Source organism: Pleurodeles waltl, chromosome 10 (assembly GCF_031143425.1).
Source record: "Pleurodeles waltl isolate 20211129_DDA chromosome 10, aPleWal1.hap1.20221129, whole genome shotgun sequence".
In the NCBI taxonomy this organism is placed as follows: Eukaryota; Metazoa; Chordata; class Amphibia; order Caudata; family Salamandridae; genus Pleurodeles; species Pleurodeles waltl.
Window position 1 is genome coordinate 1,019,937,918 of NC_090449.1, and position 26,231 is coordinate 1,019,964,148.

The 26,231-nt window shown below is 42.4% G+C and overlaps 1 protein-coding gene across 1 annotated transcript in view; it reads left to right on the forward strand.

The window, feature by feature from the left end:
* The window catches only part of CAPN7 (calpain 7), a 231,305-nt gene that overhangs the window by 69,560 nt on the left and 135,514 nt on the right, over positions 1-26,231 (forward strand). Inside the window, exons 5-10 of the mRNA XM_069211930.1 lie at positions 5,750-5,947; positions 7,187-7,273; positions 7,990-8,116; positions 11,369-11,454; positions 16,137-16,230; positions 18,742-18,888. Coding sequence (XP_069068031.1) covers positions 5,750-5,947; positions 7,187-7,273; positions 7,990-8,116; positions 11,369-11,454; positions 16,137-16,230; positions 18,742-18,888 — 739 coding nt within the window. The remainder of the gene's footprint in view (positions 1-5,749; positions 5,948-7,186; positions 7,274-7,989; positions 8,117-11,368; positions 11,455-16,136; positions 16,231-18,741; positions 18,889-26,231) is intronic.

The window sequence follows — 26,231 nt, forward strand, 5'->3', positions numbered from 1 at the left end:
TCTTGCCACCTTTTGAAGAGAGGCATGCCATCCAGTGCTATCGGCTCAACCGTCAGACCATCATGGAGCTTGTGAGGCTGTTGGAGCCGGATCTGCGGTCTGGTATTCGTTAGCCCAATGCCATCACACCCACAGTACAGCTGTTGGCAGTCCGCCACTTCCTTGCCTCAGTGTCCTTTCAAATGACAGTGGGCTGGGCTGCCGGAATGTCCCAGCTCATGTTCAGTAACGTCTTGAAGAACGTCCTATGTGCCCTACCGAAACATATTGGCATATATCCCCCAACGAGACAATCTGCCCACTGTGAAAGCAGCCTTCTGCACTGTAGCACGTGTGCCACATGTGATCGGGGCTATTGATGGGACCCACATTGCCCTGGTGCCACTCAGGAGGAGTGAGCAGGTGTTTAGGAACAGTAAAAACTTCTACTCATCCAATGTTTAGGTGGTATGTCTCGCAGACCTCTACATCATTCAAGTGACTGCCTGGTTTCCAGGGTCAGCGCATGATGCCTACATACTTCAGAACAGCAGCATCCCACACCTGATGGCACCACTGCAAAGGGATCGTGCCTGGCTCATCGTTATGTATCGTGTCATGTGTGTGCCTCTGTATTCTGCACACTCTTCACCACCTTCCAGATCTACCTACAGTTTTCGAAATGCCTATTACCTCTGTGCACACAGGTGACAGGTGATCCCCACCTGCAATGGCTACTGACACCTCTCAGGCATCCGACTACAGCAGCAGAAAACCATTTCAATGAGGCCCATGGTAGGACCTGACGGGTAATTCAACGCACCTCTGGAGTGCTGAAAGCCAGATTCAGGTGCCTGCACCTTACTGGAGGGGCCCTACTGTACAGTCCAGCAAAAGTGTGCCAGATCATTGTAGCGTGCTGCATGTTACACAATCTGGCTCTCAGACGTCACATCCCATTACTGGATGCAGAGGAGGGTGCAGCTGTGCCAGTGGCTGTTGAAGGCGACATGGGAGTGATGACGTGGAGGATGACGAGGATGCAGCTGATTCCAGTGCAGATCTGACACAACAATACTTCCACTGACATACAGGTATGTGTCAAAGCCATGCAATGTAACCAGCAGCAATGTCTGTCATGTTTAGGGCTGCTACGAGACGTAGGTTGTGGGTATATAGTGATCCCATTACTTTAGATGTGGTGCTGTTAACTGTATTTCAGAACTTGTAAATGAATGATCCCCCTTCTGGCACTGTCACATAAATTGGTAGGTCAATGGTCTTCCTGTTACAAATGTGACGGCTGTATATTTTGTACTCATGGTAGATAAAGACGTAGACAGAAACTGTGCTCAAAGGTGTTTATTTTTATAATACAAGTGCTGATGACTGGGGTCACGGTGAGTGGGATCATCAGATCAGATCATCAGAGTACTTAGCACACCTGTGGGGAGTCGTTCTCTAGCATGATGGCCATGTAAAAAGGTGTTATGACAGTGGACAGTCAACAGGGTGTCGCTGTGACACACAAGGGGTATGTTCTGAAGTGGCTCACTTCCTGGCGGTGGTCTTGGTCTTGGCATCAGTGGAGGCTGGATGTCTGGTTGGGCATCCATTCTTGCGTGTGGGCTCCTCAGCTACATGGGATGGGATGGGGTGCTGGTGTCCTGTGGCAGGGCCTCCATTCCACTGGTTGCGGCTGACGTAGAGGGCTCAGATGTGATCTGGCTAATGGTAGGGGCCTGCTAATAGGAGGTGGACTGACGCAGGATTGAGGTATGTTCCGTCAGCACCCCTGCTAGGGAGGCCATGGTGGCATTGTGGGTCTGCCACTGCTGCATGGCCTCCTGGGTCCTCTGCAGGGTAGTGAGGATCTGGGACATGGTGTCCTGGGTTTCGTGGTATGCACCCAGGACTTGGATGAGGGCCTCCTGGCCAGTCTGATGTTGTTGCTGCCCCTTCCCTTGGACCACAGATCCCCTCCCACTAGCCCTGGCCCTCTGTGCCGGTGTCCCTGGCACAGTGTGCCCACTCCCAGTAGCACCAAGGCCTTCATTTTCTGGGGCGGGTGCCCTTCACTCAGGCCCCTGTACTGTGGGGCACACCTATAATTGAGTGGTCCCTGAGGCACAGTTTTGGTGACAAGGGGCTAGCTGTGGTGTTGTAGCCACACAGGAGGGTGAGTCTGGGGTGTCTAGGTTGGGGCTGCTGGAGGTGGACTGGCCAGTCCTCCCCAGATCGCCCAGGCAATTTGTCGTCCTCCAGACATCCACTGGGGCCTTCATCCTGGGGGAGGGCTGTCTGACCCTGGCATCCCCTGCTGGATGGCAGTTGCAGGGTTAGCCGTGGATGGAAAGGGTGAGAGTTAGTACGTGGAAATGACTTTGTAGTGTCATGGTGCGCCGCTTGCAGTGGGTGGAATCGTTACTCAGGGATGGCAATGACATTTGCAACAATGCTGACACTGCATGGTGAATGGCCTTTGGGCCATGCTTGTCATATCAATTGTAGTTGTGGGTTTGATGTTTGACATTGCTGTAATTGGCATAGGTAATGAGGTGGTGTTGGCTAGCAGTCTGAGTGGGATGTGGGATGAATGTCCATGTAGGTGCACCATTGTGAGATGTGAGTGGGACTCAGATCCGGCATGCCTAGTGATGGATTGTGGGAGTGATAGTTGAGGGGATAGTGAAGGTTTAGCGTGCATTGTGCAGGGTGGGTGTGTGGATGGTGGGAGAGGGATGGTGTGGCATGCAGAGTAGGAAGGTAGGGTGATAGTGGGGCCGTGCATTCTTGTGGTTTGTGATATGATGTGGAGTGGTAAGTGCTTGGGAGGCATGCAGGACTGGAGTGGTTAGTGCTCGGGGGTGTAGGTTCCTTACCAGTATCAATCCCTCCAGTGATTCCTGTCAGGCCCTCAGGATGCATGATGTCCAAGATCTTCTCCTCCCAGGTTGTCAGGTCAAGGGGAGGAGGTGGGGTCCACCACCTGTCTTGTTGAGGGTGATGTTATGCCTGGATGCCATGGAAAGGACCTTCCGTCTGAGGTCTTCCAACTCTTTCTGATGTCCTCCCTTGTGCGTGGGTAGCTGCCGACTGAGTTAACCCTGTTGACGATCCTCTGCCATAGCTTGGTTTTCCTGCCCATTGATGTTTGCTGGACTTGTGCTCCCATGAGTTGTGGCTCTACTTTGACGATCTCATCCACTATGACCCGCAGTTCATTGTCGATTAAGAGTGGGTGCTTGTGGCGTGACATGTTGTGGGGGTGCGTGCACCATGTGTTTTCAGTGGTCAATGTGCAGTGGCTCGTGAGTTGTGTATCTCTGGGTTGTGGTAGTATTCACAAGTGTTTGAGGGGGTTGTGTTTTATGGTGCAGTGAACAGGTGTGTGTATGTGTTTCAGGTGTGGGGTATTCGAACTGTTCAATATGGTGTTGCCTTCTATTGGCGGTGATTTTCTAGCCCGCTGCGGTACGCGCCGCCAGTGGTTTCCCACCGTGCATGTTACACTGTCCTGTAATCTGACTCATAATATGGCGGCCGGTATGGTGTTGGTGTGGTGGACCCGGCAGGCGGACAGTCTCTCTTTCGCTGTCAGTGGCACTGGCAGTGATTCCTGGCTGTGTTTCATCAGCTTGGTGTTTGTAACTCCTAATACGGTGGTCACTGTGCCGCCAACACTGGCGGGATGGTGGCGGGATTTTCCATGGTTTTGGTGGTCTTGCTCAAAGACCGCCAAACTCGTAATGAGGGCCTTAGTCTCTACACATCTGACTCCACCACAATAATAACCTTAGCAGGTGTACTAACACTGGAAGACTACAATAACCTGGAAAGTTATGGATTTTCATGTACACCTTGTGACTAACTCCGTGGAGGAAAGTGCTAGGATCAGTCTCACTCAGTAAAATACTGAGCTGGTACTTTCGTCATGTATCTTTTGGTGTTGATGCAGCCCAATGTTTTACAGCAGGAATAATTTAATTGTTGAAATCATAAAATACATGTTTTAATCACAAGCGGGAGAGCAGAGGATGAAATCGCTGGCATAATGAATGATGAGAAATACAATTACGACTCGGAGGAAGGAGGAAATTTGATGGAAATCTGTAGTGACACTGATTAAAATGAACTGTTCAGAATACAAGCACTGAGCCTATGTGAGGTGTCAGATTGATGAAGTAATGGAATTCATTCCTATGAGATTTAAACCGCAACAATTAACATATGTCTAGCAATTGACTCTAGCAGGAATACATTGTACCACAGCTCCTTTAATGCCCTTCAATGGCGAAAAAGCATAAATATCAAGCAAAAAACAGGACTCCTCCATTTTGAAATCGTCCACTTTGAAAAAGACTAGTTGTCGAAACGCGTCAGTGGGATTGGGAAAGATACCAACGTTGATAAAAGATAGTAAAAGAGAAATTTTAACTCCTGGGATGTAGACCAAATTCTGAAAAAAGCACCCTTTCTGGGTAAAGTAGATCATCTATTTTGGCTGCAGCGCTGTTCAAGTTTCCTATGGAAAATTGCATAGGGAAAATGCATTTCGGGGCCCCCTGTTTTTCTGACCCCCCCCCCCCCCACTTAACAGACCATCCTGAAACTTTTGATGAATCAGCTGAGTTGGCTTAATCGTTTTGTGGAAAAGTTTGTGAAGATTTGTCAAACTGTGCCGAAGTTATGAGCAAACCAAAAAATCAGTTTCCTGTAGAAATTTGGTCATAACTAGACTACGAAGTGGCGACTACCACTGTGTAGTATTTTTATAGGCATATAATATGTATGTGTGTGTATGTTTGTGTATAAACATATATGCAATCGTTTTTGAGAAATTCAAGTTAGAAAATATAGATATTTCACACTGCAGAGTATCCACAGCAAATCTGCTACAGATCCGTGAGCTCAACCTCGCATTGTGCTTGGCTGGTCGCAACCTGAAGGAAAAGTTGTGGCCTCATCTAAGGACTTGGGGACCTGGTCCCCAAATCGTGGGAAATAAAACCAAATAGGAAATAAGGGGCAGGGTAGAGGCACCCTACCCGCTGGGCCTTGTATGTGTGGATAGGTGGGGGGGGGGGGGTTGGTTTCCAGAGAAACACCCAGGTCTAGCTAACAAAAACAAATAATAATTTTTGGGAATGGTTTCAGAGGATCCACGGGACACCCAACATGACACCTTTGGGGAGGAAGGTACAAATGGTTGACAGGGGATGCAGGGTCATGGTAACCTAGAAGGAATGTACTGGATGCCCTGGAATTGTGTACCTTATTTAGTGGTTCAGACGCCCTTTACATTCTCATTCAGATTGTTCACGATTCTCAAGCTGGAAGTAGAAGGGCCCATATTGACTTACAGTATTGAGGTTATAATGGGTGAGTAAAATTGTCTTTTCAGTTACAGATCAGTAAACTTTCTCTCAGATAGTTTTTTTGTTAGAAGCTTTAGTTTTTTTTTTTTATTCAACCCACTTTCAGTTGAAAACATGGCACACTTATTTGTTTAATCCACAGTTAGTTCCACATTGCAAAATTATAAAGATGTTATAAGGCACACAGGTAATCACACTGTTGATTTTAGGTCACACTAGAAGGGGATATAAAAGTATTTTACAGGTTGATAACTTGAACTGTGGGCCAAAAGAAAAAAGTGAAAGACAGTACTAGTGTTCACTGTTTTCCTAAATTTTGTGGATCCAGGCAAACCTTGTGAATATGAAAAACGCTCAATTAACCTAAATGTACATTTGTTTTGTTCCACTAGAGCAGAGTCGTTGAAGGGATCTATGGCCAAGCCTTCTAAAGAGAAGCCGCCTTCAAATCAGCCGGTTCAGCCCACCAGAACCTACTTTCCACTAGGACCCGATTTTTCATTAAATGATAAACAACAGCCAGTCCGAGCAGCTAACAGTACAGAACCTTCACGCCCAAAGTATACAACAGAGGAGATTGAGGTGCTACGGTAAGGCGGGGGGTGGGGAGGACTTGAATCTGCCTGGTACAGTATAAAAGTTGAGGAATCGGTTTTTAATTTCTGCATTGTACATTGATTCATAGGAATGACAATGATAGTTGTTAGCTAATAGGATATACAAGTTATCCAAAGATAATACTCACATGTGGTACTCCTGAAAGGGTGCCTTTAAGTTTCCCATTATATTGTTAGCAGTTACTGTTGTAAATCTGCCATCATAACAGAGGTTTGATTTCAGTAGACAAGTGAACAGGGGGAGAACAAAAGGTCCCTGAAAATACAGAAAATAAAATTATCAACACAACACAATGTTTTATGCAGCCAACTCCTAACTGTGCATTTAGTCTTCGATTTGTTGATTTCAAATGGAATTGTGTGTAACTAATGTTAGTTTTTTTTACTCTAATGTATGTGAGAGACATTAATCGTCAGTTGAATCTTGGGAGCATTTATGTGGGATTCTAGGAAGGTTAAGATCAAATCCATCTTATGTTAGCCCTTATGTTATGTTTACACATTCTTGATAAATATAAAAGATGGGAAGAATGCATACGCAGCCTAAAGTTATTAGGGGTTTATTGTAGGGGGCAAATTATATTTTATACTCCACTGTAGATCAAACATGTACTGCACTCCTGTAGACGGAAAGAAAGAGGAAGGAGTCGAAGGCAGCAGAAGATCAGTAGCAAGCGCGAGTAGCCTTTCTGGCTCACTAAATGAGGCCTTTCGATAGGGTTTCCCCACAACTTACTGCCAGCATTTGGCACAACTTACTGCCAGCATTTACTTACTGCCAGCAGTTACTTTTGGTTTCGGATGAATAGGGGCCCCATGAAAATTTGGTGGGCCTCTCTGAACTGCAGGGACCTGTGTGACACCCATGAGCACTAACACTACTAGGTCTGAAAGGAATTTCAATTAAGTTGGAGTAATTTTGGTAATTTCGCATTACTCTCTGATGTGGAATTACAGATAATTACGCAACTACTCCTGGTAGCGCTATCAAGTATAATTTGGGGATGGGGAGGGGGGAGAAATCACACACCAGAGCACATTGAACAATGGTTCGTAGAGCAAAACGCATCAGTCACTTCTGACACCCCGCACAGACATACACAAGCTAAAGTTGGGAAATAATGAATTTTTTACTCCAGTAATTTTGTAATTTTGTATGTTAAAAGGTTATTCTATACCTGAATAACTATGTGTATATCTTATGCTTTTCAGGAGGACGTCAAAGATTAATGGTGTTGAATATGTCCCTTTTATGGCAGTTGATCTGAGGGAGCGATTTGCATTTCCTGTACCATATTCGTAAGTGTACACTTGTCTGGTTTCTTTGGTACCTCCATGTTTTTATAGCTAAATATACCTTTGGTTCCTACACTTAAAATCACATCATAGCCTGCCGTGAATAGGGACTTATCAATGTTATAATTTGTCCTGTTTGTTATTAGAATGGAAAAGTAGGTTGTACTTGCTTAAAAGGTTTTTTTTTAATTAAATCTTTCACTTCTGCCATATTTTTCTGATGAGATCTAGTCACCTTACATTTAATCTGTATTGTTGTTTAAGTTTTTATGGATATTGTATTCATTGCTTCGCTGTGGCAATGCAGTGAGTTAATAAACTTGAAATTCATCCTGACCCAAGTAGTGTTGTTTGTAATATGAAAATTACAAAAATAAAAAATCCTTGAATGCAAAAGTGATATTGACCGGAAAAGAAAAATCTCACATATGACATGAGCCTCTTTGAACTTTTTCTGTTGGAGCACACCTTGGTAAGTCACTTCCACTGTCTGTTTTGGAAAAGGTAATTTGTGTTAGTGACTGAAACAACTGAGGACATTAGTGAAATAAATTATTAATTTTATGTGAAAATGAGGGAGTCAGCCTTGGTCTTGACTGCTGGCCTCACAGACTTGATCAACAATAATTTAGGAAATGATTGAAATGCTTCTGTAGAATATATCAAAAGCTAACATTTATTGTCAAATCACCTGTAACTCTTTTTTTTTTTTACCACAGAGATAAATTGGGGAAATTGGCATTGTCGCCAAAACAGAAAGTCATGTTTTCCAGATGGGTACGACCAGATGATATAAGTAACAACCCTACCATGATCTATACTGTCTCAAGTTTCAGCATTAAGCAAGTAAGCTTATTTTAATAGTTTGTTTTGTTGTTTACATGAACAGTACTATAAGTTATTATTTGACCAATGTTTCCTCTCCTATGGCTTTACTTTTAATTGTGCTCTTTTGAATTCGTGATCATGTTCTTGCTCTTGCTGAGAGGTCTCAATCTGGGCTGTACACTTCCTTAATATTTCGTCATCCCTCTCTTAGCTAAATGGACTGGGAAGTGTTAAGGTATCCTTGCATGAAAGATGAGCTGTGGCTAGCTTGCACTGTACAGCATTGTGAGATGCTGCAAGAACATTGTACCATTAAAGTTGCAGAGTCCAGTTTTGGCAAAGTGTTTAAAATAGCAGACTTTTGTTTTGCAGTTTGTTATTTAAACCTAGCCTATTTGTGCATGTGTGTGTGTATGTTTTCTGTATTATAAGAGCTTGGATAGGCATTGCTGTTTTGGCTTTTAAAGAGATACTTCTTGTAGAAAATGTGGTTTGAGATTCTACTCCTAGGCAAATAAATTTAGTGTTTTTGACAATACCAAACCATGAGCAACTAGAATGACAAGTAAACAACTTTGCCTTCTGTTCTGGAGTAGGAAAGGTCCTTGTTGTGAATAATTCTGAATTAGGTTTGTGCCTTTACTCGTTACTAATAAAGATTCTTTGTAGCATGTGTAGTGTAACCTTATGCATGGAGGTTGGAAGATAAAAAGCAGTTTGGCAGTCTTGTTTGGGATGGGTTAAAACGAAATGGACAATAGAGTGCCAGAATACAGTACATACACAACAATCCAATTCTGATAAATTTAAGACTTGGGTGAAGGTAGGCTGAAGATGAGTTTCAGTGTTTATGTTTTAGATCAGATTACTTTGATGATTGTAATTTGTGTTACAAGTTGGATTTAATTGCTTTAAATTTGTAGCTCTGCCAGATTTTTGCATGAACCTGGTGGCATAGCCAGGGTTAGGCATGGGTAGAAGATTGGCAGAAGCCTTGCTTAAGGTGTACTGTTGTATAAGGAGGTACTTTTTTCTGTGCTGTGTAAGGTCAACAGTCTGAGCAACCTTGAATGAAATTTAAGTTAATCTGAGGAGGTTTTGTGGAGCCCTTATAGCGTTTAGCAACTCTGGGATGTATTTGGCTGTGAATTGTGAGTCAGTGTTTGGTGGTTGCACTTGAGGAAAGGGGGGGGTAACATAATGGGCTGACTTTGTTTTTGATAAGCTTAGATTGTTCAAAACACATTGTACTTGTGTTACAGAGGTATTGACAAGAAATCTGGGACTTTTTACTGTTAGTATTTAGTTGCTAGAATTCTTGAAGAAATAGAACTGTTCTTTGAATCTAACAAAGATCCACCTCTATGAGTAATGTTAGAATGGAATGAGGGTGGGAGGCATGAAAAGTGGTTCTCTGAAGCATGGTGGTGGCCAAAAGGGACATTGCTTGTTATTGGGGATCAAGAGCTGCTCCATCCATGAATGAATGGCTTATGGGCATGGCAGTTGTGCTGTGCAGACAAGACGGTCTCCAAGGCGAGGTGCCCTGGAAATAAGCCAAGACATGGGAGAGCATAGTGGGATTACTTCCATTCAATATGGCCTAAAACCTGAGCAAATGGTGAAAGCAATCGAGATAGTGTGATCAGGAATTGTTAGAATAATTGTGTATATGTTGGAAGCAAGCTGCAGTGTTTTGGTTTATGTTTCAGTTCACCACTTCTGGAATGGCAAACACTTACTTTTAAAAAGGTATATAAAATAGAAATAATCATGTGTTTGGAACTTTCATGTAAAAGGTGAGCCAGTGATGTTATGGAGGAGCAGTGACTCCTGCCCCCAGCAGCGTTTCCATTTACATGCATTGAAATAGCTGAATAAGAGTTGGTTTAGCCAATAATATAAGATAAGAAAAGTTTGCTGTAGGTGTCACAGTGGAAAGAAAGCTGAGAAGAAGGGCGATAAACCCCACTCCCATACTGCCATTTGATAACCTTCATTACAACATAGCAACATTTGCATTTTCTAAATATATTTTAATATATTAAAGAGTAGATGATCATATGGGCCTGCAAGTCCTACCATAAAACATTGTCACCCTAATTAAATCACTTTTATGTTCTCTTTAGTTCAGATGGTGATACTAAAGAACTCTTAAATGGTGTGAAGAAAATAAAACAATGATTGGTTTGATATAAATGTGCAGGTTGTCTTATTGGCATCTCCTATGCGTTTTAAAGGTTTGTCCTTTCTCAAAATTGTGGATGAACATTGTCCTTTACGGTTCATAAGTATGGTCATTGCTAAAAAGCTTTAACGAAGCAGCTGGATAAATTACTAAAGTTTTAAAACGAGAGGTTAGGACAGTGATTTCTCTATTCAGGCATCGCTAGAAACAGTAATTTACAATTTAATGAAAGAAGTAACTTTTGAACATTTATGTAACTTCTATTGCAAGACCTATTGCCATCTGTATTGGTTCTGTTTCATTGTTAGTGTTCACATCCTAAGGATTAAACATGCTCTTTCTCTGCTCCTGCTCTAAGTTAATAGACTCAGGCAGCTTTTGTTGCAAACACTGATGTCAAACTTGTTACAGCTAGGGGTACGCATCCCCCTCGAGCCCGGCAATTGGCTGGTATGTTTTTTTTTTGGGTGGCAGGGGGTTAGGGGGTGATGATGGTGAAAGGAGAGTTGCCGTTGGCTGGATGGCCTACCCTTAAAGTTATGGCATTTCATGGAAGGTAGCATAGGGCTTTAAATGTTCCCCTGTGGTAACCTCTCAACTGTTTTACCTCTTTGCTGTTCAGTGTGTGGTCCACTGCCACCTTCTGCCTGCTACTCAGCACTGTGAATTGAATCAGAAGCATTGACAAAATAAATGGCCACTGTGAATGCGTATGCACAGCAGCCATCTTGTAATGTATTTTTTTTTTTTTTTTTAGAGACTATTCCGAGATGGCCAGTGTTCTTGTACATACATGGTGGCCATCTTTCAATGGGTTTAAAAAAACAAAACAAAAAAAAACATAAAATCCATTACGAAATCCTGCCATATGTGCATGCTTGGTGGCCATCTGTGGGAGAAAAACATTGGCAAAGCCAACAGGTCATCACCTGGTAGCAAAGCCAAGCCCTAATGGCTTTGCTGCTTTGCCAATGCTTTGTTCGCATATGTCACCAAACCTTAGTACAGACATTCAAGCACACATTTTGAGACAAAATTAGGTTTCCACAATGGGTGTTGTAATGTTTTCATTTGACTTTCAGACGATTGTATCAGATTGTTCATTTGTGGCATCCCTAGCTATCAGTGCAGCCTATGAAAGAAGATACAACAAAAAGCTGATTACCAGGCAAGTGATAACTTCTATGCCAAATTATGTATTTTTTAAATTGAAAATGGGCTTAACATTCCACTTTTGTATTGCCAGAAAAATATGTATATATGCAATTGTACAGAGCCTAATATGCTATTTATTGCCATGGTTCAGTGTTAGGAGAGGCCAGGATTAAAGAGGCGAAGCCTGCAGTCAGTCAGAATGCCCCTCCATCCAGAGGTAATCAATAGCTTACTATGCTCTGCAAATCTGCATATATGGTTAATGCCAGCTCTATTGTTTCATGTTTCCTTGTTTTAAAAAAGATGGTAATCCAAAACTAGGATGCATGGGGTGAAATGAATGCAGTATAGTAAAATTACTTTGAAGAGACCTTCGGACTATTAGGAGAGTTGTTTCCTTGTGTAAAGTCATTGTTTCATGCAGTTTGTGAGGGAATAAAAAATTTTCTCATGTGAATTTTACTGTGCTGTGGTACTAAACTCAAAGTTGACCTTTGCACTGTTATAATAAGTGGGAAAAATGTACATTTATTCGTGCGGTTCTAAATGGTGTGTTATTTGACCACATTCATTTTCTATTTTCACTTCCATGACATAAATGCATTTATTTTTTGCCATAAATAATGAAATTGTGAGCTAGTGCTAAATGCGTTTTTTTTTCCCTCCATTTAATCATGGTCTTGTTTCTCACAAGACCTATATATATATATATATATATATATATATATATATATTAATACATGCGGATTATGTGGTGACATGAGTCCACAGTACAGCCTTTTTATATCATCTGAACTAGTTGGCATAAACTCTGCTGCAATGTAAACTCTATCATGTAACTTAGCAAGATTTTTACATCTAAAAATGAATCTGCTAACATTATGGTATCACTCATAAATATCATAAGGTACATTGTATTGCTTAGGAAGGTAGTTATACTTTGAATTGAACATGGGCGCATCCTAGAACTTGTCTATGTATTTTAATGTTAACAAAATGCACAACCTTTATGGCTTCCCCTGCAGCAGTTTTGTGATGGACATAAAATGTAACACCTATGTGCTATATTCCAGTGTACGTCATCAAAGGACACATTTAGCAATGTTAAAATGCTGAGCTGTCCTGTTTTCAATAGCCTAATTACCTATTGAAAAAATATTCTGGACTATTTGGAAGTGACGGTCCACTAAGTGAGATGTTGGCCTACATTTTACTTGGCTGCCACAATTGTTATGCAAACTGTGCCCCACAAAACAAGGAAAGTAATTCTGTCAGTGGCTGCTGTGTATAAAATGCTGTTCTTGTACAGATACCACTGATGATTCAACCTGTGCAATGATTTCTTACTGAACTTGGTGCCACTCTTCTCGCAAGCAAAGAACAGCATGCCTACAGGAACTTTTGGTGTTTATAGGTTTTGTCCTCTTCTCTCACAATTGCAATTATTGGTCTGTGAAAATGTATGCGTTTCTGACGGTATTTAAGACTTGCTATGTACATCTCTCTCAGACATTATTAGAATAATGCAAAGTCCCCTTCTTGCCCGATTTCCTCAGTGTGTTGGTAATGGCATAATGGCATAGTGCAAGTTAGCACCAAGAATGCCATTTAGAAATGTCAAGGCTGCTGCCACGTTGCAGTGACTTGTGCATGAACACTTATGGCGATCGACAGGTGCCATATTTGAATTATTCTCTGCTGCTTATGGGAAAATCGCTTCTGATTATATTAACAAAATTATTACAGTTGTTTCTCAAAAGATGACGGTGGTTATTGTATGAGATAATGAATCCTCAACCATTTCATTATGTACTCATTCTTTATATTAATTCTTAATTCTTATGGGGAGTGGTGGGTGCCATTCTCGTATTATTCACTGCCACTCTCAAAAATATAGAAACATTGCTCTCTTTTACAAAAAGGGCTTGAAAAATCCATGGAACGCACTATGGGTGATTCTTCCTATATCGCTTATTCAGTTATGAGATGGGAAAGTGCCATCTTTAAATGTCCTACTGGCTCTAGCTGGAATCTGCGGCCACCACTTTTAATATTTCTGTAAAAAGTATTCAAATGTCTACTCACAACTGTTGCTGGATAGGACATTATGCATATATATGGCCAGCATTGTTAGATGCTTTTATGTCTACATATTACATGGGTTCTCAATTGTGCTCCCCATTATGTCAGACTTATGCATCACTCCTGGGTGTTTGTTTATAGAAGCATGAGTGACCACACCTTTTCTCTACATTAGGATTCCCTCCATGGAATACTTACCTCAATATATTGGGGTGGCATAAGGGCAGGTATTTTCAAATGTAGATAGACTTATTAGACCAAGCCTAAATTTATCCCTGCTCACGCAGCAAGCATTGTTCTATTTCTACCTTTAAACTAATTTGCTCCACCTCCATTCTACTTCTGAGCTCCCTCTCTTTCCAGCATTCACAGTCTACCCCTTCACTCTCTACCTTGCCCCTACCTTCGGCTCTGCTTGTCTTGTGTCTGCATGTTGCCCTGGACCTCACTTCTCAGTGCTACTTCTCAAATGCTAGCATTTCTGAAATTTGAATTCTGGTTCTGTCATCCAGCTTCCTTTCCTTTTTGCAAGTTTGATAATTACATTTCACTTCTGATTGATATGCATTTATCTCAGTGCAACTTGTTCTCTTCCCTGATCTGCAGTATGTCCATTATCACCTTTGATTGTTGTATCTTCGTTTCCCTACTAGTTGAATGCAGCACCCACAGACCAGACTGTGGCACTTATTTCACATTACATGCAATAAATATATAAATACATCCAAGCTATTTCGAACTAGAAATATATGAATAAACTCTATGTAAAATTGCATTAGGAAATAGAGTGTCCACTGAAGATGTATTTGTTGATGGGATGTTAATATTGCTAAGTGTAGCTTCAGACGTGTGCTTGGAGAGAGAGGTTGGCTAAACTGTTCAGGCACAGAGATCGTAGTCAGTGAAGTGCACATTCACATGTTGAATTAGTAGAGACAAGGAATAACCTGGTCAAGGGACCCCATCTGTAATATAGAGACCCAGGCCCTCATTACGAGGCTGGCGGGCAGACTGCTGCAGACAGAGTGGTCTGACCGCCCTATTATGATCCTGGCTGATCCGCCACAGTCATACCGCCGACACCACCAGGCTGCAGCCAGCCTGCAGCCTGGCAGGCCCTGCAGTTGTAATTCCCATCTGCAAGTCTTTCCATGGCGGTAAACACAGCCATGAAAAGGCTGGCACAATGGGGGTGTCGGCGGGCCCATGCACTTGGCATGGGCAGCGCAGGGCACTCCATGCACAGCCCCATCGCGTATTTCACTACCCGAATTACAGGCAGTGAAATGCGCGACGGGTGCTGCCCGACGCACATCAACATTGCCGCTGGATCGATTACGAGCCTGATTCAATGTTGTGGTGAGTTTTCCACTGGGCCAGCGGGCGGAAACGCTGTTTTCGTCCACTGGCCCAGTGGAAAAATCCTAATAGGGCGGCAATCATACCGCCAGCACTGGCAGTATGATGACGCCCGCGGCATCGGCGGTCTTTGAAAAAGACCGCCAAAGTCGTAATGAGGGCCCCAGTCTCTAATACCAACACTAAAGATTTATTTAAAATCAGTTACAACACTAGCTGTAAAAATGTCACCAACATTACCCCTTCCTGCACCTTTCACAATTTGGAGGAAAAAAGTAATGTGCTGTGTGTTGTATTCTTAGTTGAAACCTCAGTGTTGAAGAGAGGACTCTTTAATTAAATTACACCCATGCTTTGTATGACCTTTAAATGCAATATCTTTATAGAGAGTTGAAACGTCTTAGTTTCTCTGTTTCTAACAGGTGGATGGAAGCCTTTGCACAGTCACTTTTGTCCTGTGCCTTGTTTTCCTTATGAGAGCTGTAGCGTGATGTCATGTGATTTGACACAGTTAGTCTAGCTATCTACCTTCCAAGAACTCAGTTTCCTTTTGTGGCAACAAGTTCTCCGGACAGTGCTTAAACGGGGTTAGTTTTAACAGATGGCAAATAACCTCGCATTGGCTCCGTTGTCAGAGCCTCTGGTGGTGAATGTTAGACTAGTGCTGCGCTAGTGGTGGCACACCTGCAATTATTGTTCTGGGAGCAGCATTCTTGGCGTTGAACACAGAAGGAGTTTGCATCTTAGGGTGAGACAAAGGAAATTGATTGGCTTTTGGCACATAATGCAACACAAAAGAATGTTTGTAAGATCATAATTTTTTTTATTTTTTTTATAGGGTTGTACCCTGTTTCTGTTCAGCCTAAACAAATTCTCCGAACAACCCTCATCTTTCCTTACCAAAGCAATTATGAAAGTTCATTAGCTTTGACATTGTCATCAGCCTTTAAAATTCATGCTATACTGTGTGCACTTAAAACAGAATGCCACTCTGTCATTCTCCTTGAAGGGTGGCAGCTGTTTTCAAGGCCAACTTCAAGAAGGTGAGCAAAACGTCCTCCCTGATTCAGAAATGACTTGCCTCCCCATGGTTTTTGGAAAATTTCATATAGGCTTTGTTACTAAAGTTGGAGGTCACGTCAGGACCAACATTATTCGCAAGATGAGCCACAAAATCGGTGGATTCTGGTATAATTGAACTTACCAAAACTTTGACCACTTTTGTAAAAAAATAACCTTTTTCCTTTTTTGTAGCATAATTTACCCTCAGAATAAAAAAGGGGAGCCAGAATACAATCCCTGTGGAAAGTATATGGTTAAACTTCACCTCAATGGAGTACCTCGAAAGGTAAACTTTTAAATGTGACTGTTTTGATAACGTATTCAGTTGAGGTGCAGTCTGTAAATAGAATTTTTTTTTCATAAAAACGTTACAGGAAAGCCTGTGCCAACAAATATGAAATTCATGAAGCCACTTCATTTATGCTATACACATTTCACCTTTTAACTGTGTGACATATATTACAACTTTATCGGGTGCCCATGTGTTTAATACTGGCTACTTGAAGTGCACAAGATGCCAGCTTTCTAAATATTGAAATAAATTGGGACACACATAAATTTACAGTCTTCTAAGCATATTCATGAATTGTATTTTTAATGTCCTGTCTTTCAGCTTCTATATGTACGTTGATTGGCTGTGAAATTATATGAATGTGGAAATGGTTTGTTAAGACCTCTGGGGTATTTTAGGTTCCACATTTTTATTCTTTATTTTATTTTTATTTATATTTTCATGTGCATACTCAATGGCTCTTTGGGCACAAGAATTCTTACTAAAATAAATGTATCAATCAAAAAGAATAGGAGATCGGTCTGGTAAATCTAATTTGTACCTTCAAAGATTTCAGTGTACCGTGGAGATTTTTTTCACTACAGAAAAAAACACTGAATTTACATTCCTAAAACAGAAATTTATTCAATTTTATTTGATTTTTATAAAGTTCTAAACACCCTGCAACTGCAGTATAATTTTAATATCACTAGTTTGACCTCATCAGTCATGCTTCAGAGAACAACTGCTGATTTCAACAAAACTTTCTGTTGCTACATCGAGCCTCAAATCTTTGAATACAGCAGGGAAGGTGATTCTTCACCCCTCCCTCTTTTGCTAAACTTGAGATCCTGTTTCTAGGGGGAAAGTATCCTATGCGCATTTCTGCTGATCGTACAATAGTCCTTAGTGATATAGAATGTACTATGAAACACTGCAGATTCAACGGACTATGGTTTTATGTTTCGACTTTTGTTTTACATTTGTCCCATACTGGTGACAACGTTAATTGATTTAAGCACTAGTTGTCTGCCATTACAACCTACTTGAATACGTTTTCTTTATTGTGAGACACTCCATCCAGGTAAACATCCTGCTACTTATTAAGATTTAAAACTAGTTGTGAACTTTTTAGTGTACAAGCTGTTGGAACGCTTTGCCTCTTCCTTTGTGAATTTCTTCTCATAGAGCCATTTGAAGTGGGTCATTTCCTTTTTGTTGGCAATAAACTCTGCTATACGGTTCAGTGAGCTTCAGATTATTTTGCATTGATAGCCTTACAACATACTTCACAAGTACAAAATTGGCCTTTAGATAGTCTGCCTTCTCATTTTGAAGGTATTTTCAAAATTCCTCTTGAATCAATACATTCTGCGCCCAGTCTCTCAGTCTGGTACCATGCCCCAGTTTCTGGAGAGATGTGCTCTGTCAGCAAGGTTTGATCTCTAACGTTTTATCTGAAAAGTGTAAAATCTGTCAGATTTTCAGAGAGTCAGTTTGTACCTTATGCTGCTCTTAACGCAGTCAACAAAGCAACCAAAGTTCATTATCTTTCATTTTCAAAAACTTCCAATGTCAGATGTTCCAGGCCGTGGGAGACTTTATGCTGATTTCACCAGACCTAATGTAGCAAAGATGTCACTAATGTTTACGTATGCACAGCAACATGGCATACAATCCTGAAGGAAGGACACAGTTTGAAAGGATTGTAGCTGAAGAGTTTATTCCATATGGCAGCAGTTATTTTGTATCAAATCCCATAATTTAATATTAGCGTAAGAAAATGTGCATGTTACCTGACTGAAAACACAAGTGGATCATTATGCACTTATGTAAGGATTGGAAGGTCCTAGTATGTACAGTTTGACAAGGTAAAGATAGATAATTCCAGACAGCGAGCAGTTTGTAATGTTCTATACATACAGAAAAAAGAATAGGCCAATAAGGTGACATCATCACACGCTGAAAGCTTAGCACATTTTACGTGAAGACAGTATTTCAATGGAGAAAGAACTCATCTGTGGAGGAAAAGGATGACACAGTATTTGGTTAGAGGTACCTGGCTGTTTTCTGGGGCTAAATGTTATGGCAGAAAGTGAAGGGAAGTTGGGAACGAAAGATAAAATGGTCCTTTTTTGGAGCAGAGTTGCTTGCATAAAAGCCAAGATAAGGGCATTTCTGTAACACAAGGGTTTAAACATAAATCTGCTTTTATTGTAATGTCATCCTAAGCTAGCTACTAACATACTGAAGCAAGTTAAGTGAAGTTTTACTTATTGTGAATTAGAAAGCTTAGCAGTCAAATTATCACTGCCAAAACCTTTTCCGATGTACTATCATCACTGTGCAAAAAGCATACTGTCTGCATGCAACTCTGTTCTGCTTCAAGTTTCTTAAACGTGAATAAATGACTACACTGTGCAGAAATATTGGAAAGGTTTTGCAGCACAGACGTTTACTAAGGTCTCCTGATAGTAAGAAGATTATCTTATTTAAATAATGGTATTTTGTTATTTTTGTGTGCAGGTGATAATCGATGATTTTCTACCTGTGGACCACAGCGGAGATCTTCTCTGCTCATATTCCAATAACAGAAATGAACTCTGGGTGTCTCTAATCGAGAAAGCGTACATGAAGGTCATGGGAGGATACGATTTTCCCGGTTCAAATTCTGTAAGTGTTGCATTTTTATTATGCATGTTGTCAACAATGATATTCAGCATATAGTCAGAATGAACAACTGTCATCTATTGCATCATACTTGTATATAATGCTGTCTACCCAAACATTAATTAGATGTCTGTATCTTACATATATTTCTACAATCCTGCAGCCGGATTACCCACGCTGGCACTCACTCTGAGAGAGAAGCTGGATTCACTAATTACCCTAACTGAAATCCACTATCCCGTTAGACACCTACCGGGAAGATAGGCTCCAGGCATCAAAAGTATTCTTGTTCAGCTTTTGCCACTTTATAGACCTTGTTGATCCCATGGTTGCTGACTATATAATTTACTCTGTTTGACCTTACATAATTTGGTGCAAGGTGACTAGTAAAGTACCACAGCTTTATTAGGGAGAGTCATTATTTGTGGTGCTACCTAATCCAGACTGTGGTTTCTAGATAAAACATCATACTGCTCCCTCTCAATGCTACAACTTTATTGATACAACTTTATTAGAAAACCTTCTAGTATGTTTCCTAGCGGTATTGGATTCACTAGTGTATCTGGACCAGAATGGTCCCATTCCAGGCTTTTGCACCATTTGCAATTTGTGCAAGCTGATTCTCTTGATGGCTAGTGTACCTGAAGCTAGCCTCAAACTCATATTACCCTTACTTGATATGGACAAGGCGCTTGGTGTTTGCGCATTTGGGATGGGTTTACTCCTCCGTCCCACTAAAGAATGAGGTTTGGGAAGAAAATCATTGACTTGGTCAAATTACTGTATACTTATCCAGTGCAAGACTGTGCATGAAGCTGGTGAAATCTCCCCACTGGTCAGTTAAGAGTCACTGAACAGGGCTACTCCCTCTTTCCCACACTTTTCACCGGTGTGATGGGGCCATTAGTGTGTTATGTTATACAGGAGGGGCTTGGGCGAGAGAACAACACAACAGGTATGCAGCATTGTTTGGGAAGACTATGAATACTGAACAGCATTCTTCACTATGAGCCTATCTTTCGTATGCAACCCAGAGTTTGTTCTAGCTCCAACCGTGGAGTCCAGGGACACCTTTGGCCTCCTTTCAGAATTGAACGTTAACTGGGGCAAGAAATGCCCAGTCCTCTGGAGACTGCTGGATAAACACAACTGGTTCACAGAACCATGTGTGCCACTACACTTGTAGGTGACACCAAAACTTTAAGAATGAGGACACACCATGGAGGTAACGACATCAACATCTATAGAAATGTGCACCATTAACAGGCAGTACTGCACTGATCTGGGGATGTTTGGAGGCTGTGTCCTCTATCAATAATGTGACTTGCACCTTTATCAAAGATGATGATGCTCCTGCACCTCCTCTATCACTTTATCTATACACCTTGGACCCCAAATGTTCTTTAAAAGACTGTGTTGTGTTTTGATTTAGCTAATATAGAGTATTGATGAAAAAGCTCCAATTGCCTTTGTGAGGAAGAAGTCTGTGGTGCCTGATTTTCAACTGTTTTAGTTGGACGCACACAGCGCCAGTGGGTCGCCAAATGGCTGGCATCTAATAAGTGGAAGAGACAATTCAAAGATGAAGAAGTACTTGAATTACATACAAAGCACAAAATATGTTTTTTTTTGTTTTTTTACTTCAGTTGGTTATGCTCTTTGGTCTGTGTACAGTACTGAATGTAGAAATAAATGCCTCAGCCCAAACATTTTCTTGAGAGGTAAGTGCCAGCGCATCTGCTGTACGTACTGCCCACTTCCACCTCTTTAGTTCTGTCCCTTTACCTGACATTGTCACGATGTTAGCTGTATTACAATGCATAACAAATCCATTGATTCCTATACAGGTTTGCCCAGCACTATAGAAGTGCCAATAGAATCATTATATTTTGCCATTTCTTTGCAATTAGGGATGGATTGATCCCAAGTTCTACCACTTGTAGTGTGAGTAGCTTGGCTAGCGCCGTCTTACCTTTGCGTTTTTATATTGTAGTTCTCTCTTTATAATAGTCTACTAATATGCATGCACTATGTTTCATTGAAAAAAGAGGTTGACTGGACAGACTACTTGCAGACCTTGGGCTAATGTGAGAGCTTCTACCTGCTTTCGCTGGATTTCTAAATCTGTATCTGGCAATGCAGCTGCCAGACCTGCCTCCTTGTCCCACACCATTGAATAAAACAGTGGTAGGTGTGGGCACAAAAAAGAGAGAACAGACATGACAGATCATTGCTTCAATGAGGCAATGGGATTCAGACCTGTGGTTTTACCTACTTAGAGTTGTGGCGGGCCTCGAAGACTGTGCAGTGGTACCAGTGCCTTTCTTAAAGTGTGTGTGCGTTACCCACCCCTAGCAGCATTATTTACTGAAGCAACTCTTTCCTACAAATATGTAACTTGTTAGCCAAAGCACAGTTAGTTTAATCATGAATGTGAGCCCATCAGTTATGTCTCAGTGCCCTAGGATGAGTTTACATGCAGAGTCCTGACAAATACCTGATTAAAATTGAGCACTGTTTGTTTCCCTTTCCAAATAGGGAATTCAAGTAGGGGGTCCCCTTCCCTTTTGGTTTCTTTAGGGTGTGAGGTATCCAAAGATGTTACTGTACAACATCTGGTTACTGCTATAGTGCTGTTCTTCATTGCCAGGGAAGGGGTGCTTGAGGAGTGGTATTATGCAAGATGAGTCTTTGTGTCAGTCGCATCCCTTACGAATAACTATACATGTTGGTATTAAGACTCAGATATTCAGGACATCATCCTGTGTTAGTGTTATTTTCTGAGTGCCTCTTTAAGAAACACGTCAGGTAGCAGTTCTGTAAATAAATTGAATAGTTTTTATATTCCTTTAACGTTTGAATCAAGGAAGCAGATTATACTGGTGACTTTAACAAAGGAAAAATCAAAAGATGTGTCTGGATGTGCTGACATCTTGGCATTAAAGACTGTAATATGAACACTAGAATAATCACCTGTGGCAGCACTTCATAAACTTCCTGGCTGGTTCCAATGTGTACCATCGTAATGTTTAGTACATATTACATGGTATGACTTGCTATTTCACTCCATCTAGGCTGATTAATGTCTTGTAGCCCTTGTACCACCCTGCCTGACCATTGTTTTCTCACCTCTTTTATTTATGCTTTTCCTTCAGTGGCCCTGATGATGTGTGTGCTTTACCTCCAAAAGGGTGTACACTAATCCAGTTAGCCCAGTTAAGCAGTTGCAGTCCACTGAGTGCACCTGCCACTGAAAAGTTTTTCCCATAACCCCCTTATTCAAGTTTTAGACTCCTGAAAATTGGTAGTAGAGCACTTCTGATTACAGACCAACAACTTTGTATGTTGTGTTCTTACTGGATGTGGACTATTGGACCTTGATAGACCCATGATAATGGGCTCCAGTGCCCTTTAAGCGTAAAGAAACTCTGTTAAGAAAGGCACTGCATTTATTGTTTTTATCTCCATTTAAGTAACAGTGTACATGTTGAGATTAGAAATAACATCATGTTCGATGGCATCTGTCGCTGTAGATACACATGGTATGCATGAGCTCGCCATCTGGTGTTGGGTCGGAGTGTTACAAGTTGTTTTTCTTCGAAGAAGTGTTTTCGAGTCACGGGACCGAGTGACTCCTCCTTCTGTGCTCATTGCGCATGGGCGTCGACTCCATCTTCGATTGTTTTCTTTCCGCCATCGGGTTCGGACGTGTTCCTGTCGCTCCGAGTTTCGGAACGGAAAGATAGCTGAAAACGGAAGATTTTCGACGGTATCGTTGCGATCCGGTTCGAGATAGACACATACGACGACGCGTTGAACATCGAAGCGCTTCGGTGCCCTTCGGGGTAGATTTCGGCACCCCGTCGGGGCCTAGTCGGCCCGACCGCGTGGAGAACAACGCCGATGGAACGGACCCCGTTTCGATTCTGCCCCGAATGCCACAACAAATATCCTTATACGGACCTACACTCGGTCTGTAACCTGTGCCTGTCACCCGAGCACAGCGAAGAATCCTGTGAGGCCTGTCGGGCGTTCCGGTCCCGAAAAACTCTGCGCGACCGTCGAGCGAGAAGACTGCAGATGGCGTCCACGCCAAAGGAGCGTCGACAGTTCGAGACAGAAGAGGAACAGGAGGAATCCTTTTCCATCCAGGATTCAGACTCCGACGGGCTAGACTCTACAAAAACTGTGAGTAAGACGTCGAGATCAGAACTTAAGAAAGGAAAGAAGGCCCAGGGGACGCCACTGCCAACCGGCCATGGCTCCACCCAAATTCTCGGTGACCAACAATCGGCACCGAAAAAGGCCCATTCAGTGTCGAGATCGTCCGACTTCGGTCGAGACACCGGCACGCAGCCTCCTCGGGACCGAGAGAGTGCTAAACAAAAGCATCGACACCGAGAGTTCGGTGTCGACACGGATCGACGCCGAGACAGTGGCGCCGAAGACCATAGAGGCCAAGAATTTTCGGCACAGAAAAGGAGGAAGGTTACCTCGGAGCCGAAAAAACAATCAACAGGGTTTTCGGAGCCGAAAAAAGCGACATCAGACCCTGTTTCTGGCTCCTATACTGAAGAGCATTCTATGTCTTCTCAAATGAAGAAACATAGATTTGAACAAGAACTGCAATCCACTGACGTGGATCATACGCAAAAGCGTATCTTTATTCAGCAGGGGACTGGGAAGATCAGTACCCTTCCACCTGTCAAACGAAAGAGAACGCTTCAGTTTACTTCTCAGCAACAAACAGCACAAAAGGTAACACCTCCTCCCTCACCTCCACCTGTAACTCCGGCTTCGCCAACTTACACCCCGTCACATTCACCAGCTCACACCGCCATGAGCCACGATGACCAAGATCAGGATGCGTGGGACTTGTACGACGCACCAGTGTCTGATAACAGCCCAGACACATACCCAACTAGGCCATCACCACCGGAAGACAGCACAGCCTACTCACAAGTGGTGGCTAGAGCAGCACTATTCCATAATGTGGAACTCCACTCGGAACAAGTAGAGGATGATTTTTTATTTAACACCCTCTCTTCAACCCACAGCTCCTACCAAAGCCTGCCGATGCTCCCAGGCATGCTACGCCATGCAAAGGACATTTTCAAGGAGCCAGTTAAAAGTAGGGCAGTGACGCCTAGGGTGGACAAAAAGTATAAGGCGCCTCCTACGGACCCTGTATTCATCACCTCTCAGCTGCCACCAGATTCTGTGGTGGTAGGGGCTGCCAGAAAACGGGCAAATTCACACACTTCTGGGGATGCACCTCCCCCAGATAAAGAAAGCAGGAAGTTCGATGCAGCCGGGAAGAGGGTTGCTGTCCAAGCAGCAAACCAGTGGCGCATCGCAAATTCACAAGCGCTGCTAGCGCGATACGACAGAGCCCACTGGGATGAGATGCAGCATCTCATTGAACATCTCCCAAAAGATCTGCAAAAAAGAGCAAAACAGGTTGTTGAGGAGGGTCAAAACATTTCCAACAATCAAATACGCTCCTCCATGGATGCAGCAGACACAGCCGCAAGGACCATTAATACGTCGGTTACCATCCGTAGGCACGCATGGCTCAGAACGTCTGGATTCAAGCCAGAAATTCAGCAGGCAGTGCTTAACATGCCAGTCAACGAAAAACTTCTGTTCGGTCCGGAGGTCGACACAGCCATAGAAAAGCTCAAGAAGGACACTGACACTGCCAAGGCCATGGGCGCACTCTACTCCCCGCAGAGCAGAGGATCTTATAACACCTTCCGCAAAACACCTTTTAGAGGAGGGTTTCGGGGTCAGGCCACACAAGCTAGCACCTCACAGTCCGCACCGCCCACCTACCAGGGACAGTACAGGGGAGGTTTTCGGGGCCAGTATAGAGGGGGGCAATTCCCTAGGAGTAGAGGAAGATTTCAAAGCCCCAAAACCACTACCAACAAGCAGTGACTCACACGTCACTCACCCCTCCCACACAACACCAGTGGGGGGGAGGATACGTCAATATTACGAAGCATGGGACAAAATAACTACAGACACATGGGTCCTAGCAATTATCCAACATGGTTATTGCATAGAATTCCTGCAATTCCCCCCAGACATACCACCAAAATCACAAAATTTATCAAAATACCATTCACAGCTTCTAGAGATAGAAGTTCAAGCACTACTGCAAAAAAATGCAATAGAATTAGTACCAAGCACACAAATAAACACAGGAGTTTATTCACTGTACTTCTTGATACCAAAAAAGGACGAAACACTGAGACCAATTCTAGACCTCAGAGTAGTAAACACATTCATCAAATCAGACCACTTTCACATGGTCACACTACAAGAAGTGTTACCATTGCTCAAAAAACACAACTACATGACAACCCTAGACCTCAAGGACGCATATTTCCATATACCAATACACCAATCACACAGGAAATATCTAAGGTTTGTATTCAAAGGAATACATTACCAATTCAAAGTATTGCCTTTTGGTTTAACAACCGCTCCAAGAGTATTCACAAAATGCCTAGCAGTAGTCGCTGCACACATCAGAAGGCAGCAAATACATGTGTTCCCGTATCTAGACGACTGGCTAATCAAAACCAGCTCGCTCACGCAATGCTCAAACCACACAAATCAAGTCATACAAACCCTCTACAAACTAGGGTTCACCGTCAACTTTGCAAAATCAAACATTCTGCCAAGCAAAGTACAGCAATATCTAGGAGCCATAATAGACACGACAAAAGGAGTAGCAACGCCAACCCCACAAAGGATCCACAATTTCAACAGAGTCATTCAACACATGTCTCCAAACCAAACAATACAAGCAAGAACAATACTACAGCTCCTAGGCATGATGTCCTCATGCATAGCCATTGTCCCAAACGCAAGACTGCACATGAGGCCCTTACAACAGTGCCTAGCCTCACAGTGGTCTCAAGCACAGGGTCACCTTCTAGATCTGGTGTTGCTAGACCGCCAAACTTACCTCTCGCTTCTATGGTGGAACAGTATAAATTTAAACATAGGGCGGCCTTTCCAAGACCCAGTGCCACAGTACGAAATAACAACAGATGCTTCCATGACAGGGTGGGGAGCACATCTCAATCAACACAACATAAGAGGACAATGGAACATACATCAAACAAAACTGCATATAAATCATCTAGAATTATTAGCAGTTTTTCAAGCACTAAAAGCTTTCCAACCAATCATAACCCACAAATACATCCTTGTCAAAACAGACAACATGACAACGATGTATTATCTAAACAAACAAGGAGGAACACATTCAACGCAGTTAAGCTTGTTAGCTCAAAAAATATGGAAGTGGGCAATCCACCATCAAATTGGTC